We start from the raw sequence: 19,211 nt of genomic DNA on the forward strand, positions 1-19,211 counted from the left end.
CTGATTTAAAACAGGCTTTCTCGCAATTTTGCCCACTACCTATTTCACTTACACAATTTGAAAAATATTCAAGTGTGCAAAAGCCACTTTTATCAGCATGTGAAAATTATTGTGCTCTCAATGTTGCCTATATTTGTTGGAATAAAGTTCTTCACTAATAGCACTGTCAGACCACCTTTGCCATAGGACATTGAATATAATATATTGGGAAGTCATGGCCTTGGGATTCCCGGAAGGTTAGGCCATTGGAATGCCACTTCAACGTCGCAGAGCCTAAGGTGCAAAAAACAGTAAATGTTGGCATACATCATTTTAACTACTCCTTACGTGCTCAATTATTTCCTGAGATTGTTGTGCCACTCTGCCACTTCCTTCACTAGAACAGCTGATTACCATTAAAGTCAATGTCAGGATCGAATCTATGAATTAAAGTGACTGGAATCGATCCACTTGGAGATTGTTGTTGAATGGCACTGGTATTAACAGGAATCAAAGTATGCCCACATTTAAGAGGCAAGCTTCACTCCTAATACATTATCTATCTCAATGTCCTGGATCAGAGTGATGAAAGCCCTAATTTTTTCAGGTTTAATTTAATTCAAATCTTTCTCATACTTCTGCTCAATACTTTGATCAAGAGAAGTAGTGTAACCCTTGAAACAATGTGAAATTGTTGGTATTTTTTTCTGCGTTACCTTTCAAACCACTTTCTGATGTCAGTCACAGCCTTGGAATCCCTACAATGCAGAAGGAGATCATTCTGCCCATCGAATGTGCAATGATCCTCCGAAAGAGCACTCTACCTAAGGCCCACTCCCCGGTGCTATCCCCGCAACCTTGATGTGTTAGGCAGGTAGGTTCGATGTGGACTGCACTCGATGCAGGGAAGCTAGAAACAAACGTCTAACACTGGAGAAGATCCAACACTGTTTTATTCAACGATAGAACTGATATACATATTCAGCTGTGGGTCGACACTATACTGAACTGACTGGAGACCTTTTAGTAGCCTGACCAGACTTACTGGCTACCGCATTGTGTTTGCACTGTGCTAGCTCGTGGACTCTGATTGTCTCAGTGGCTGGGTCCCGAGAGAGCAGGAAACCGAGTGCTCTCTGGCTTTATAGTGGTAGTGTCCTGTCTGGTGATTGGCTGCACTGTGTTGTGTGCTTATTGGTCATCCTGTGTGTCAATCACTGCCTGTCTGCATCTCATTATATACATGAGTGGATATTATGACATCTCCCCCCTTTTTTCTTTTGAGATAAATAAATACTAAGGTGTGCGTGTGTATATACCTGACTATATACAAATGGTGTCTAAATGAACGTATATACATAGGAAGGTGTCGATAGTGCAGATACATGGCAAACAAAACAATATTTACAGAGGTTAAATCGATGAAGTCACGAAATGTACAAAAGTTCAGTCTTTGTGGTGGGCGACGAATTCTTGTCGATCGCCGCAGAGGTGGATCAGGAGCCGCCTGCACGTGGATAGGCGGGATCGCTGCCATCGCGGTGGTCGCATGGGCCGGCAAGATTGCTGGTAGAACGGTGGCCTCGTGGCAGGGTACGTCCGGAGGAAGCATCATGGACGGCGGGGCACTTCGGTCAGGTAGCGGGCGTGGAATTATTCGCAGTGCCCGTCTCTTGCGCCGTAGCAGGGAGCCATCAGCCATGCGGACGCACGTGCGCAGTCGGGTTGTCAGGCTCGTCGTCTACTTTGATTACGGGAGAGAGCGGGAGACCTCGTGCTCTCTGGCTTTATAGTGGTAGTGTCCTGTCTGGTGATTGGCTGCACTATGTTGTGTGCTTACTGGTCATCCTGTGTGTCAATCACTGCCTGTCTGCATCTCATTATATACATGAGTGGATATTATGACAAACCTAACCTGCACATCTTTGGACACCTAAGAGGCAACGTTAAGCATGGCCAATCCACCTAACTTGCACATCTTTGGATTGTGGAAGGAAACCAGTGTACCTGAAGGAAACCTATGCGGGGAGACTATGCAAACTCCACACAGACAGTAATCCAAGGCCAGAATTGAACCCAGGTCCCTGGCACTGTGGGGCAGCAGTGCTAACCACGCTGCCACAGCTCCCGACCATATGTGACATTTCCAGGAAAGCTTTTTCTCTGTTGTGGAAATATTTTTTTTCAATAACCCTGATATTTTTTATGCATTAGCTTAATGGTCTCTAACTAGGGCTGCCACTGTTGATTGCACCCTGGAGTTTCGGTCACACCATGTATACTGCAGTCTTCAAGTGTGACTTTGTTTACTTATTGCCTTGACAACTTCTCTCTCGCAGGTAGACTGAGGTTGCGAATGCTCAGGATGGTCTTGTTAAACTGCTCACTGCCCAAGCACAATATAATTGTGACAGGATGTCAGTGCAGTATGCCACAGCATTTTCACAATAAGGGCCGGCACCTCGCTGATGTTTTTAAAATTCCATTTTGTAAGGGTGTTAGTGTTTTCTTTTGAACCTACACGGAGATCGTGCCGTTGCTGGTGCAGGGCTTACGTTTAGATGGTGAGAGACACTTAAGATCAAAGTGAAAAACAGAGTGCCTTCCTGGCTACCGAGCTGAACAAAATCTGTCGGTGTTAGAAACCATCCACGATGACAGGAGCCTGGGGGCTGGGCTGTACAAAGCAGCGGTCAAAGGTCAATATTAAAATTGGCTGTTGTTTTCCTTCACCTGTTGGATTTTAAAAGAGGAAGGAAGATAAGTGAAACTCAACAAAAGTAATAAGATTGTATTACAAAACGTATTGGCAGTATTGAGGTTATATTTACTGCATCCAAACAACACTTGTTGCACCTGACCTGGAAAGTGCAGTCACATGACCGTTTTACACACTTTATTCCCAGGTTACCAGCAGTAGTGCCCAGGAAATCGATTGCCTATTCCGATTCCTAATCATTCCTAGAGGGTTGGCAACTGTGGCATAACATACATTGTTTTTGTATTATATATTATGCAAGCTCTCGTATACAATTAAAAAAATAAAATTAGTCCAGCTATAGTTCAGAATCTATTGTTTTGCTCTTGATTTTATTAAAAAGGGATCAAAATATTTACCCATCCTAATAAGATTTCTCGTGAGTACTGTGCTAGTTCTATCTTGAGCGTTTTCCATTGCTACACGGGGAGAGGTTGGGACAAGGTTTATGGAGGACAAGTCCAATCGGAAGTGCTATGAATGGTTAGTGTGAGTCATCAAGAACACGGAATATAGAAACATTGCAGCGGCACAGAAGGAGCCCATCTGGTTCTGTTGTTTCCTTGTGGCTCTCTGCAAAAGCAACACAGATATACTCACCATCCCCTTGCTTTTCCCTCAGCCCCCCCCACCCCCCCGCTATTTTCTTCTCTTCAATTCCCTTTTGAAACCCATGACTGAATCTGCCTCCATCACTTTCTAAGCAGTGTATTCAAGATCTTAACCGCTTGCTGCCTAAAAACAGATCATCATCCTGTTGCTGATGGTTCTTTTTGCCAATCATCTTCTATCAACTTCCTCAGATTCACAACTTTTCCAACAATGGAAACAATTTATTTCTATCTACTCTGCCTAGACCTCTCATTATCTTGAACACCTTGATTAAATCTCCTTTCAAAAACCTCTGAGGTGGAGAACCCCAGCTTTGATTCACACAACCAAAGCCCCTCATTCCTGAAACCATTCTTGGAAATCTTTATTGTACCTTCTCAGACTTCATACTTTTCCTATAGTGCATGTGGTGATATGCCTGTAAGCAATATTATAATGTGGAGATGCCGGCGTTGGATTGGGGTGAGCAATATCATAGATGGATGGTGTGCAACCTCCAACCAGTAGGTGACAGTGCAGACACACCATGCGGTCTCAAGACCGTGGTCATGTGACCAGGACCTCCCTTATAAGTGGAGACACATGTGGCCATCAAGAGATGGTTGTAGGAGATGGTAGTAAGACATTCGGGTGAACAGTCGTGCTAGGTGTGATTCCAGAGGAGTACAAAGAAACTCCCTGATAACCTGCTCTGTAACAGATCACGACCTTACCACATGTGATTCAATAAAGATCCTGGTTTGGACAAGTCTAGGTGTTTGGTGGAGTCCTTTGAAAGGTATAGAAGACCAAACACTACAGTGTCAAGAATTGAACATACTGCCCCATTTGAGGCCAAACCAGTGTTTTATAAAAGATTATCATAATATCTTTGCTTTTGTACTCAATGCCTTTATTTCTGAAACCCATGATCCTGTAAGTCTTCTTGACCATTTTTTTAATTTAAAAAATTATTCTGTTCTCCAAAGTTACAAAGCCAATGTGCAGAATGGACAGGGCAAACCCATAATCCACCTCCTTTCTTGATTCAAAAGCCAATTTAAATTCTAAATTGAATCCAATTCATAGTCCCCACAGAGAGATCTACAAGATCCAAGCTGATGAAAACAGGCTTTACACCTGCTATTGGGCTTGATCTTAGCGAAAAGGCTTCCTTACCACTTTTTCAATCTGCCATGTCACCTTCAATGATATGTGCATATACACCAAGGTCCCTCTGTTCTTGTACCCCATTTGGAATTGTAATAAGCTAGATGTTTCCCCCAGCAGCTCAGGTACAGAATGAAGGCTGCTGGGGCAGCACGGGCTCTTGTACCCCGCCTACAGGGCGGAGCTACCATGCATCTTAACCAATAGAAAGCATACAGTTTCCACCAATGGTGCTCCAGCATACCAGGTACCGTAATACCTCTACTGCCACAAACATAATTTGCCTTTTGAGAAAATCTGTGAAGCTTTCCTCAAATAATCCAACATGCCCAAGTGGCTGTTAATTTGGTCCCATATTATTGTATTTAAAAGCTTGCTCATTGCCAGGTTTAAATTGGTTGGGTTTATCTTTACACCCTTTTTTTAAAAATAAGAATATTTACAAATCTTCAGTTCTCTGGGACCACTCTTGTATCTAAGGAGGATTGGGAGATTATGATCTGTGATCCTGAAATATTCACCCTTACTTTCCTCTGTATCTGTAGATGCATTCCATCCAGTTCTGATGACTTATCAGTTTTAAACAGAGCTGGCCTTTCTAATTTCTCCTGTTTATCAACTTTAGTTTATCAGGTGTCCCAGCTAACTCTTCCACTATGGCTTTAGCAGGATCTTCTTCTCTGGTAAAGTCAGATCCAAGTATTCATTTGGTACCTCAGCCCAATGTCCTAAGTCTCCCTGCATGTATCCCTCATTGACCCCTTCCTATTGCCAAGTTGTGGATGGCGTAAAAATAGGTGGGAAGGCAAGTGGTAAGGATGACATAAAGGGCGCGATTTATGGAGAAAAAACAGAGTCCCGTTTTAGGCATGTTTAGTGGGGTTTTTCTCAGCACCTGCAGTGCAGAGAATGACCCGGCTTTCAAACCGGATTCTTTTTTGAGGCCTCAGTGAGGAACACCCCACTGAGGTTGCACTTATTTCATTTCCTGCACTGACTAGCACAAGCTCAGCTCGTCAGTGCAGGAAGAGATCGGGGCGCCAATTTTAAATGATGCCTTGATCTTCCTGATCTCTAGACTACCACTGTGGCCTGCGGAAACATCCCAGCACTCCAACTTACCTGTTAGGGAGCCATGATCTTCCCCCCCCCCCACCTTACCCCATCTCATAAGAGCATGGCACACCCAGGCTCGATCGCTGGCAGTGCCAACCTGGCATCTGGGCACCTTGGCACTGCCAGGGGCCCAGATGGCAGTGCCAACCTGGCTTCTGGGCACCTTGTCAATGCCAGGGGCCCATGTGGCAGTGTCATGGTGCCAGGCTGACCGTGCCAAGGAACCCAGGACCCAGCAGGAGTGCCGGAGTACCCCATGCCAAGAGCCCGACCACCCGAGGGCCTACAATTGCTTGGGAGACCCTTCCCCCAGGTACCGTTATGCCTTGTCCATGTTTGTGTGGACCTGTGCTAACCCTATGATACAATGATCACTGTTTGCACTTCATCCATCTCATTCCATGGAACCATATTCAACAATGCCTTCTTCCTTGTTAGACAAGAAAAATCACCAGAACGCATTTCAGAAATCCTTCTCTGCCCTCTACAGTATTACTATCCCAGTCTGTACCCTCATTACCACTGTTCCATAGCATTTGCAGAGTTTTCATACTCTACGTTAAGTGTGATAGATGATACCTAGATATGGGACATGCAGTTATATAGCTACAGGCATTGAAATGACAGTTATATAGCTACAGGCATTGAAATGACTTCCCTGTTCTTACATATGGGGCGAAATTCTCAGGAAACGGCGCGATGTCCGCCGACTGGCGCCCAAAACGGCGCAGATCAGTCGGGCATCGCGCCGCCCCAAAGGTGCGGAATGCTCCGCATCTTTGGGGGCCGAGCCCCAACCTTAAGGGGCTAGGTCGGCGCCGGACGAATTTCCGCCCCACCAGCTGGCGGAAAAGGCCTTTAGTTTCCCATGATGAAAGAACAAAAAGGCCTCAATGAAAACTTAGTTTGGATTTTGGTTGTAATCTCACTTTCTGGCATCAATTATTTGACGGAGTAGTCATTAAGATAGTGCTGAGAGACACACAAACAGCATAAAAGGTCGGATAATTTGGTTGTGACGATTTGAGTAAAGTGTAATTACGTTGTATTTTGCGCCAGATTTGATCTTTGCAGATTTCATTCTGTAATGCACCATTTTTAAAATTGTTTGTGTTCGCATGATCCACAACGAAAGGTTGTTTATAATTAATATGAGGATTAGTTTTTTGGGGGTAACTTCAACTAATTTTAATAAGCTGGAAATGTTACCAATTATTAATAGTCACTCAATAATTGCTATGGACTCATTTTTTAAGAACTTGTTTTAATCCGGCTTCTTCTGCTTGTCTTTTGCAGGGAGGGGAAAGAGGCCCCAAAATCCAATTTCCAACTTTTAGCGGCTTTATCTCCACCATCAACCAGAAGCAGGTAGCAGTTGGTGGCATCTCTTCTCCCACAAGAACTGCCTTCCCAAATGCCAAACATGGTAATCGCATGCCTGCTCTAAATCTAACGTTAATTGCTGCTTGTTGTGAGGTTGTGTTCAAGTGTGCTTTGTCTGTTTGGCAGCGTTTTGGAAACACTACCCACTTAATTTTGAAATCTGATTCTTGCAATTTTTCAAATTATGTCCTTTTCCTTTTTGTGCCTTACACTGTGCCCGCAGGTAAGGCAAACAGATGACATGTTTTTGGAACTCTGGTGATAGCACTTTTTGAATTTGCTCCCAGAATATGTATTCAGAAGCCTTAAAATTGGAGCTAGGTTATTCAGGTACGATCACCGAATTCTTACAGCACAGAAGCAGTACCATTCAGTCCATAGTTGAGGGTGGTGGAAATCTGGAACTCTCTTCTCCGAAAATGCTATTGAGACTAGGTCAATTTGAACATTTCATAACTGAATTGAGTTTTATTTTTTCTGTTGACCCCAGGTTACGGACCCAAGCTGTGTTGATGGAGTTAAGATACAGATAAGCCATGATCTAATTGAATAGAACAGGCTTGCGTCATTGAATGTCCTCCTCCTGTTCCTATGTTTCCAATGTTGAAAAGGCACGAGGAATTGTAATAAATGAAACCTACCTTATCGTAGCGCAGTGCATTCGTGTTCCAGCCTCTATGAACTCACTTATTTAACTCTCTTTATTTATAAAGTAAAATTCTAATGATTGCTCCAAGGAGAAGGTAGTGGGAGGACACATTGGCAGTGTGCTAAGTGCACCTAAGTTTCCAGTCTAAATATGGACTGGAAATTTATAATGTGGAAAAATATTGTCAGAATATGTGTGCACACGAACAAGGAGCGGGAGAAGGCCATTCAGCCCCATGAACCTGCTCCGCCATGTAATAAAGATCATGGCTGTCTGATAGTAACCTCAAATCTGCATTCTGACTTAACCCCCTCCCCTCCATTATAACATGTCACCTATGTGCAAATCTAAGATTCTTAAATATTGCTATTAGATTTTCAGAAGCATTATTCATACTAAGTTAGGTCCAAGTGCAATCTTTGGGCAATGTCAGGCTAAAAAACAAAGAATAATTGAACCAGGGACTGTTGTTACGGACGCCTTGTCAGACCTCAACAAAGGCTAAGATACTGAACCAGACGCGTAATGTTTCTAAGTTTAAGACTGTGCCGAAAACATAGATTCGTTACGGGAGTGATAATATAAGAAATTGGGCTTTGTTATTTTATAAACAAAACTTTATTAAAACATAAGAAAAGTAAACAATATTTAAACTTTCAAACTTCACAGTTCTAACACTTAACAGGTTATATGCAGTTTCTTAACTTTAACACACAAATTCCAATTAAACAACACTTGGCATTAAAACTCAGTTCTCATTCCACTTACACATCCAGGTAAAGTTGGCATTTTGATTTGGGAAACAATCTTTCTTCTTTTGGAGACATCTCTTTCAGAATCCCTTTTCAAAGCTTTTGCTCTCTTTGGCAGTGTGTCATGACCTGTTCCATGGCTGCTTACATCTCTTAGCTAGCAGGCTTCATGATCTTGCTGGCTGCTCTCCACAGCCTCCTGCTTCCAGGTTTCCTGACTTTGCTGCTAGTTGTTCAGCCCCTTCTCTTGCTGTTCAACACAGCCTTTTTTCTGTGACTTCCCTCTGTGGCTTTTGTCTTGACCTCTTCGATGGCTGCCTATATGCTTCTCCTGTACCTTTGTTCCGACAAGGATTTTCTCTCATTCTCCCATACTCTCCAAGCTTCGCCCAGCCCTTCAAACAAAGATTCTCCCCTGAGGTGGTCAAACGTGAATCTATTCTCATTATTTGGCTGATAGCCCATTGCCGTTTACACAAAAGGTCATAGCTAGGCATTCATATCCAACTACATTTCCATTAATAGACCATTAAGTCCTCAGTCTCTGTTAGTGGGATAATGTCTGGTCCTGCAGGAATGTTCCGAAGGACAATGGGTCTTTGGTGAATCACATTATGAATTCCCTAACAAGTGTTAAGTTTGAATGGGAGCATGTGACTCAGCCAGGTATGGATGTAACCCTTTGACTCTGCTGCTAGCAGCCTTAGTCACATATTTATTGTTTCTTCGTTCTGTTTAAACCTTGAAATTGTCTGCTTCATTTTTGGACCTCATTTCTAGACCCAAATATCTTAATATCTCCCGATCGTGATACTGTGCATGGAATTCATTCTCAATTTTACTGTCCTATATTGTGTCCTTATTATATTTTAACCTTATTTATAATTTAATTGCACAATCTTCTCTGATGTGTGCATTAGAGAAGTAAATATTTCAGCATAATGGATTTGTCTGCAATATAGACTAAGAAACTGAGATTCATTCAAAAATGAGGCACCACAATATCGCTGTCAGAAGAGTTGTACTTCAAGTGTAACAAGTTTAGATAAGTGATTCTCATTATAAGTGGATGTAAGAACTTAATACCACGATGAAAGCAATATGCAGATGGAGAGAGAATGGAAGATAAAGAGCGTGAGGGACACAGAAAGAATTGTTGGAGGAAAACCAGAATTTTACAGGCAATCTAATCCCAAACAAAATTTGGCTCATTTAACGAAGCTAGTATTTCAATTTCATTTTAAATGTGGACGCCATCCCATTTGCCATATAGCTGCATTTCATTAACTTTAAACTCTTGGAACATTAGCAAGAAAACATTCCAGCTTCAGATTTTCAGAACTTTATAATCTACTTGCTGAATATGATGGCCTTGAATTTAGGTGCAGCATGCTTTTGGAGTTTCATTCGTGTGAACCATTTGCAAAGGAGGCAGAAAACTGAGACAAGAAGTAGTTTAATCAGGCGGCAGGCTTTCTGATAACCACATCATGACAGTAGCTTGCCTTTGTGCAGAACCATGCCATTAGGAAACATCCAAAAATATTGCACAAAATATAGGGGAAAAAAATAGAAATGGAAGGTTAAACAAAGACAGCAAGATCTTCTGTGCGAAATGCACGAAAGCTTGATTGAAAAGATGAGTTTGGAGGTGGTCGTGAAGGGTAGAGAAGGAAGTGGAGTAGGAGAATGGATTCCACAAATAAGACCAAGGCGATTGGTCAGGAAGGTGGGTATGTGGAGAGCAGGAAATGTCTAAAAGGTCATCGCCTGAGGACAAATGGGTGCAGGATGGGATGTCGGGCTGAGTACCAGGAGTCTGTGTTAGTCAGCAAAGAGGGGATTGAATGAACAGGCAGCCGAGTTTTGAATATGTTGGAGTTTATTGAGGATGAGAGACTGGAGAGAGAGAAGACAATGAAGAAATTGGAAGAGTTTTAACACACAAGAAGGGGGAAAGTGGGCAGCTAAATGAGGCAAATTCGAGATTGTGACAGCAATTTAGTTACAACGCACCTACTTCATCAGTGGCATATTTAATGCTTGTGAGCAACCTACTTACCAAAGCCTGGGTTAATTGGAACAGGAGGTGGGTAATTATGGCTGTAATTAATGTGTTTAGGAGATATTAATGAGTTCCTTTTCAATTAACTTAGCTTTAAAATTATCCTGTCCAGCTTGGGTTTTGTGTGGCTCAGGAGCTGGCCACTGGAACGCAGGGAGGTTTCAGCTGCAATTGGGTGGGTGGGCATTTAAATCTGTCATTGCCTGATCTGCATTCAAGTCCATTTATTACAGCGGATATCTTGTATTCCTCTGGCAAATGCTAGCTGAGGCAGGGCAGCACAGGGTTAGCACTGCTACCTCACAGCGCTGGGATGTTGAAGATCGGCTTCAAGTACCTAGATCAGTACTCTAGGATGCCGAGAATGATGGTGATTGTGCAGCAGAGAGGATTACAGATCCCAGAGAATGAAGGGGCTTGTCATTCATTTTTAGATGAGGAGGACATAGAGAAGGAGATTGAAGGTGGGGAGCCGATTGCCAGACCAACTGCCAGCTGCTTCCCTTACTGCCTGGGATGCCTGAACAATATAAATGTACATCTAGTGTTGACTCACATTGGGAAACATAAATTCTTTGGGTCACTCTCACCACTTGCATCACCACTTTTCCATCTCTCATCCCTTTACAGTAACCAATCCTTCAAGCATGCAGCCATCTATATTCTGCTGGAGTCCAGTGGAGGTTCACCAGATTAATTCCTTGGCTGGAACGGCAGATCTCTCTTGTGTAAATGGGAAAAGGTACAATCATCCTACCCCTGAATGAGGCCCATCAGTAATTCCAGTGATCCTTCATTGAATCTGTGTACTGCCCTCACTTTATGTGCAGCATCCATCCTCCTGAATTCTGCAATTTCCATTGTGGGCTGTCCCCTTAAATAAAACCGGGAACATGAGATATAGGCACCCATCACTCCCATTGTGCAGCTTGGAGTTGCGAAACCCAATATTCAAAATTTGTTGCTTCAATTCAGTGATTGTAGATTCTGACCCACTTACTGGACTTAAAAGCTTAACCAATGAAGTTCCAAGCTCCCCGCTTGTGAGCTAATTTCAGTTTAATATTAGTGTCGTGGGTCCAAAGGTTGCTGAAGATGCATAGGGTTATTACTAGATGATAATTTAACAACAGAAACACTTTCGTATTGCTATAAGTCAATTTTTTTTTTGCTCGTAAAGTTGAAATTGGCTTTGATTTATGCTGTCCAAACTGTTATGTAGCATCTGTGCTTGAGAAATGCAATTAAATTACACTGTATCAAAGCTCGGTGTTTTTTTTCTGCTTAGCATTCCAAATTCAAAGTGTTTTTGTGACATTGTCAAGCAAGCTTACTGGGATGTTGGAATTTTACTCAGCTTTATTTTTGTCATTATCATTTTATCCATGGTTGTTCAATGGACATATTTCTTTAAGTCACGCGGAGGAAGTGGCAACCTCAAAAGTTACAACATAGTACACTGTGCTCACTTTGAACAGCAGAAGACAGACTTTTTGGCACCCGAGGGAGATCAGAGGGATTTGGTTCGATTAGTTGGCTGGTGGCCAGTGAATTGGCAAAAGGCTGTATCTTGTCCGGTAACAGGTGATGATTTGATCCTACCTGAGTGGGATGATTTTTCAGAGGACTAAGGAAAGCATAGTCAGGTCCTGGATGCTCAGAGGAAAGGAGCTGCTCTCTCTCTCTTTTTTTCTCTAGAAAGCCTGCATAGCTGCCGTATTTCTGAAACTACAGAGACCTGAATGAATCTACAGTGAAAATCATTACAGGCTGAAAGCAGAAACTTCAAACTGAAAACCTATATTGAAGGAAGACGTGCTACAAGACAGCCACATGAAACAACGACTCCTCTTTTTTACTTATTATTTTTACACCCATCCTTTACCTTCTGTGTTTGTTTGTTCATCTTTGTGTGTGTGTTTGTGTGTATAGAGGGTGGGGGCGAGTTAAAGAGGAGGGAGGTTAAGAATTAGATAATGGTTAACCACCTGTATTTGCAGCATTTTCAATGCAGCTTTTATTATTAAAAATAATTCATTTTGTTTAAATTTACAGACCTGGTGAATTTGGTTATTGGACAGCCAAGTGCCAAAGACTTTGGGTGCTTTTTTAAAGATTACTTGTTAATTTCAATTGTGTCGCTACTCCAGGTAAAGTGGGGCTGGAATTGACCGTGCACTCGCCCAGGGGGTTGTAACAAAATTATGAAAAAAATTTAACATGAAAGAAATTGCGAATATGCTGCCAAGAATCCAATGGTTCAGATTAAAATTAATGAGATATGACTCTATAACCGGGTGTGTTCAAAGGAAGTACCAGACGACCGCAGATAGGGTATCGAGAATACCAGTTGAAGGAATCGATCCAGAGAATTTGCATTTCATTGAGGAGGTGGAAGCGAATATATCTCTCGGTCCAAAGGTGTGCAGGCTAGGTAGGGTTACAGGAGTAGGGCAGGCGAGTGGGCCCAGGTAGGGTGCTCTTTCGTACGGCCGGTGGAGACTCAATGGGCCAAATGGGCACCTTCTGCACTGTAGGGATTCTACGATACTCAACACCATACGCTACTGCAAAGAATTTGCAGGAGATAAAACAAGCACAGCAGTAAGATAATGAATGTGTCCAGATATGAAAATACTATTTGAAATGATGGTTAGACTGTACTCCTAACAATCCAGTACTACTGCAGTACTTCAGACAGAAAAAGCACCTTCCAGTCATTGATAATCTCCTAGTTTTAAATGATAGAACAGTCTTTTGAGAATAATTAGGCTTGATATTCTTCAAAGAATTTAGAGTCACTTAGGGATAGCAAAATGCCAAATGAAAGTTCCGCAATCAGTCTGGTGGCCAGGCATTACCCTTTCCATTGAAGAAACTATTTCTAATTGTCTTATATGTGCAATAAACAGCCAAGAGGAAAAAGAACCGCTATCACCTACTGGTTTTCCATCGTAGCCGTATGAGCACCGGGGAATGGAGTTACTTGACTGTCAAGGCAAGATATTCCATATTGTCATTGATTGATTGTTACTTACGATGCTTAAGGTGAACAGGTTACACAGCATCATGGTGGAAGCAGACATTCAATCATTGAATAGAATCTATGCAACACATGGCATTCTGCACATTGCGGTGTCAGATAATGGTCTGCAACTTGCTAATGACTGATTCCAAAATTCCGTGAAGGAATATGTATTCATTCACAGAATTAGTTCACCTCATCATCCTCGGGCAAACATCGAAGCAGAGAGAAGCGAGCAAACCATCAAAGACTTGAAGAAGAATGAACATTTTAATTTAGCACTGCTACAGAATGGTTTCTCACAATTGGGAGTTGTTGACGTGAAGGAGCTTGCACAGATTGAAGTTGTGTTCTCAATCAAAACTAAAGCTTAGTATCACCTTGAACAACCCGAGAGGGTAAACAGCATGAAGAGAAACAGAGAAACAAATTGGTGAGTAACTTTAACTCCAGGCACAGACCAGGAGACTTAATTAAAAGAGTTCCATAACTGAGATCATAGAGGATTGAGACGGACCAGGGAGCTAAATGGAGAAACCGCTGTGTATCCTTGGAAAGAAAACCAATAGAAACTCAGGCTTGCTATTCAGATCCTAATGGAGATAAAGAAGAAGAAACAAGACAAAACTGTGCAGCCATCCAGGAGAAGGGCTCTCACGCCGACTGAAGGGAGAGTGCTGAATTTCTTTGATGCCAAAGAGATCAGATCAAGATCTGGGAGACTGGTCAAGGCAACGCGGAGGCTAACCCTGTAATAGTTGAGGTTTTGTGGGGAGATGTTGGGAGTATGTATACAAATTGAATAAAGGCTTGGGGGACAGTAATGGGTTAATATCAGAAGCAGATGATGCTGATATTAATGATGTAACAGCGCATGATTGAGTAAGAGAGATCTGGAGGGAGAAGAGGCTCCAACTTTGTACAGAGGTCCCAATATGTATATAATGGCTGTAAATTAAAAGTAATGATTTTAACAAACTATAGTTCCAAGTAGCTTACTTTGGGAAAATAGACAAGCCCAAAAAAACCCGTCTAGACCCCGAACACACGGCGAAAGAGTGCTGACATTCCCATCTTCCCTGATCAATCCTTATTGATCTACTTTGGGCTACCAGGTGGCGAACATGATCAAGAAAGCTATAAGAATCTCTAATCAATCTAACAATACAAATTGATCCCACTCTGTATTAAAAATATTCAGAATGTAACATATAGCACCTCCAACATTGCTGATACATCTATGCTAACTATGCAATCACATAGTCACCATTCCAATCTCATTCTAACAACTGATTCCTCGAGAAGAAATAGTTTTAAAGAAAATATTGTCTAGCTATTCTTCTGCAAATTTCCTTACTTTCTACTTTCAGTTTCCTTTTAAAATATTTTTAGTGCTCTTCACTGTTTTGAATGTGTTTATCCTGACCTGCTCAGTCACTCTTATGAATAGGATGTCCCCATTTCTGCAAACGTGGTCAAAGAACATAGAACATACAGTGCAGAAGGAGGCCATTCGGCCCATCGAGTCTGCACCGATCCACTTAAGTCCTCACTTTCACCCCATCCCCATAACCCAATAACCCCTCCTAACCTTTTTGGACACTAAGGGCAATTAAGCATGGCCAATCCACCTAACCTGCACGTCTTTGGAGGGTGGGAGGAAACCGGAGCACCTGGAGGAAACCCACGCAGACACGAGGAGAACGTGCAGACTCCACACAGACAGTGACACAGCGGGGAATTGAACCTGGGACCCTGGCGCTGTGAGGCCACAGGGCTAGCCACTTGTGCTACTGTGCTGTCATGTGGAAAGTCCCCCTCCTCAGCCTCTCTACTTTGCAAGAGTTGAATCTTTCCTTTCCCCTGAATGTGGTCGAATACAATGGGCTGAATTTTCCGGCCATTCCTGCTGGAAGGATTTTTCGGCCCTGCTTCTGTTAATCCCATCCCCACTATAAAGTGAGGAGCACGTATAAAGTGAGAGCAGCAAGTGAGAGTGAAGGTTGTATGGACAAAAAAAGTGGGGGGAAAGAAAGTGAATGAAACTATGTGAGAATATGCAACATGCATGAGTAGAAAGAAAAACATAGCGAAAAGATTAGCGTATGAGTGGTATACACAGAATATAAGAGAGATAGAGAAGAGAAAGGAGACGCCTGAACAAGAGAAGGATTGAGATGGAGAGTCACAGATCACGGAAAGAGCAGGTAAGAGAGTGAAAGCAAAATAGAAAGTATTAGAGTGGACAAGCAGAAAGAAGAAATTTTGTTTGTATATTAGTAATGCCTAATTTTTTAAAACCATATGTGTTTACAGATGGGGATTAAATTAAACTGTTTCCATCCTCACCAGTTTGGGGGGGGGGGGGAAATTACCATCAATTTGATTGATTTTGAGTTATTTGTAGTACCTTCAGTTACATTTCATAGATAAATATAAAATAAATGCAGATTACTTCTTTTCAGCTGTCATCTGGGCTTTTAATAATTCTTCAGGTTTTGTGTATTCTGTCACATCGTATGCTTTGTACTTCCTGATGCAGTTTTTTTTCACTTTTTCTGAATGCAAATGTTTGAAGCTCCGGTTGTCTTATATGGTAAATTGCCCTTATTGTCCAAAAAAAAGGTTGGTGGGGTTATTGGGTTTTGCGGATAGGGTGGAGACATGGGCTTAGGTAGGGTGCTCTTTCCAAGAGCCAGTATAGACTCGATGGGCCGAATGGCCTCCTCCTGCACTGTGGATTTTATGCTGTAGAACTCCACTCTTTTTCTGGGCAATGTTTGTGTCACGTTTGAGTCTGTGCAGATGATACTATTATGCATTGTATAAACATTTCACATGATCAGATCCTTATTTAGCTGATTGGTCCAAGTTCAAAAGCATGATTTATACAGCAGGTGCCTGGGTCCACTCTAATGCAACATTTCATTAGCTTTGGTGGAAATGTAGATGTTAAAACAAATAAGATTCACATTTAAGACGGCGGAAACTAGCCTTTCAGTATTTACAGATGATGCTGCAGAAATACATTTAGCAGGTTTTAGAGCCTCTAATTGAATTACACTTCTACTTAAATTCACAAAATGTTCAGTGATACTTAGGATTGGCAGTGTAAGATGCCAATTTTCGTCATTCATGAGCTTGAACTATTTTTTTGGACACATTTTTATTTCGAACAGATACGTTTTGAATGCAGTTGTATCAGTTGCCAAGTAACAGAGGTTTTTCCAAGAGATTAATGCTATTGTTGATTTCGTACCCCATTCTCTTCACATGGACCCTGTGTGTCACATTTTAAAATACATTTAGAAAAGGTTCCAAACCTGTCCTTTGCAACTGAACTGCAGCGAGTCCACGACTCTGTTGCCACAGCAACAAGAATCTCCGAACATGTTCAAGCCGGCTCCAACACATTTATCCTTATTGTAATTACATTTCCCAAGCAACATATGATAGTGTGACATTGTAATATCTCAAGGCAGTTGCTAAAAAATTGAGCCGACTCTGAGTTTAATATTTTGCAAACCTCAATTGTATTTTTTAATAATAGTCAGCTCGGTCCATTTATTTTTGTTTGTGCTTGAATTAAGAACGAGCTATTTTGCCTTAGAAATGAAGTGACGAAAAATATTTGAACGGTTGCAAATATAGATCAACCAATGATGCATGGTTCACTTGACCAATGTTTTTGTATTATGTTGGTCTCAGAGGATACTTTTGCTTCGAATTTTGTTTTTGTTTTGCTGATAGATGTCTGAGTTTTATTTAACGTCAAAATAAACAGTTGTAGTCACCAACATATCCAGTTTTCCAATGCCAGGTTAATTATTTGGTCATTTAAATTTTGCAGTTAAAAATACTATGCTATCAGAACCAAAATCAGACATGCAGTATATTTTGTAGAATCATAGAATTTACAGTTCAGAAGGAGGCCATTCTCCCATCAAGTTTGTACCGGCCCTTGGAAAGAGCACCCTACTTAAACCCACACCTCCACCCTATCCCTGTAACCCAGTAACCCCACCCAAATATATTTGGATTTTTAATGTCGCTATTGATTCTGACCCTATTTTAAAACAAACTAAATCTAACCATTTTTACCAGCATCTTAACTATCTCTAAGCAGTTTTATATGTAATGATGTATTGACATGCAAAATAATTCAGTCTGTTAATATGTGCAACACTGTATGATACACATCCTTCAATATTGCCAAGAATTATAATTTATCAACATCGAAAAGGCTAGAAGGAGTGGGTGTGGTAGAGGATGGCAGGCTGGCGTGGTAGTAACCATTATAAATACTGCCAAAATGGTTTTATTTTCCTGCGGCTTTTCAATGCACTTGGAGCTTATCAATTTAAGATCATCTTGGTGGCGATCAAGTTCAGATTCTTTTCTTAACTTCTAATGAACCCTTCATTACATAAGGGAACAGTAATCCAAGCAATCTGTGCCAGTAAAATGTTTACGATAGCACCTAAAGAAATCCAGGTTTGCAGGAGACGGTGGAATGGTCCTCTGTCTGCTTATGCGTCCCCGCTTGGCAAACTTGCCGTCGTGCATCAACAGCCTAATAGTAATGAAACACAGGGCCCAATTTTTGCTCCAGAGTGGGGGAATTTCATGACTCTTGAGAAAGTTCCCCAAATGTTCAGATCATCATTTTGGGGTATGTAGTTAACTGGTGTTGGGCCTGCCGACCCTTGAAACAATGTGGAGGCAGCCACATAAGCTGCCAAGTGCTTAGCTGGACTGCTTAAAAGATCTTGTTACTCCGGGACTTTGTCCCAGTTGCAATAAAAGCAATAAAACAAAAAAACAGTCCTTTTAGCCCTTGCATCCCCTCACCAGCCGCACGTTCTCCATGTCACGCTCTTGTCACCTCATCTCTTGCTCTTTCTCCCCCCTCCATGATCAGTCATACCCTCATTGCCAACCTGTGCTCTGCAACTCACTCAAATACCATTGCCAACTTAGTGTCACCTCAATCCAACCCGTGACTCCCCCACGCATCCCGTTACCCTTTATATTCCGTATACCAATTCAGTTCCAGCCTAGAGAAGGTTAGGGGGTGTGAAGGGGTCCAGAAAGCATAGGGGGGTTCCGGAAAGGGGGGGCATGGAGAGATCACGGCTGCCATTTAAAATGGTGCCCCAATCTGCAAGAAGCAACTCGCCAGCAGGAAATCTGCTCAAGTGTGGCCTTCATGGGGAGAAGGCCCAAAGGCCCCAAAAACTGGCAAAGTGTTGGAGAATAGCGGAGTGAATCTCAGCACTGCAGCCGCTGAAAAACATTCCGCCAAATACACCAAAATGCGGACTTTAATATTTGTCCGTAGAATCGGGCCCTAAATATCTATAGCCCATAGGCCATATTTTGGAAATCTCAGTAACAAAGGCAGTTGCACTTTTAAATGTGAACTGAATATGTGTGAAATGTATTCTAGTTTAAGTAGGGAGTGTGTTGTGGACAATGGCTCTTTCAGAGGCTCAGAAGTTTTAAGTGGTGGAGACGGTCACACACACTACCTTACGGACAGTGACTAAAAGCAGACTGTTAGATTTGGCAAAAACATTGCAGTTAACATTACCTGACAAAATGCGAAAAGATGAGGTAATTATGGTGGTGGCTAAGCATTTAAAGTTGCCTGAGATACAGTTTGACTCATTAGAAATGGCAAAAAATCAGTTGCAAATTACACAAATGGAACATGAGAGAAT

At 42.0% G+C, this 19,211-nt stretch overlaps 1 protein-coding gene across 3 annotated transcripts in view; it reads left to right on the forward strand.

Moving 5' to 3' along the window:
• The window catches only part of hectd2 (HECT domain containing 2), a 174,889-nt gene that overhangs the window by 13,231 nt on the left and 142,447 nt on the right, over nucleotides 1-19,211 (forward strand). For all 3 annotated transcript variants that reach the window (XM_072479036.1, XM_072479033.1, XM_072479032.1), the window contains exon 2: nucleotides 6,911-7,040. In XM_072479036.1, coding sequence (XP_072335137.1) covers nucleotides 6,911-7,040 — 130 coding nt within the window. The remainder of the gene's footprint in view (nucleotides 1-6,910; nucleotides 7,041-19,211) is intronic.

The sequence above is a fragment of the Scyliorhinus torazame genome, chromosome 16 (assembly GCF_047496885.1).
Source record: "Scyliorhinus torazame isolate Kashiwa2021f chromosome 16, sScyTor2.1, whole genome shotgun sequence".
Classification (NCBI taxonomy): Eukaryota; Metazoa; Chordata; class Chondrichthyes; order Carcharhiniformes; family Scyliorhinidae; genus Scyliorhinus; species Scyliorhinus torazame.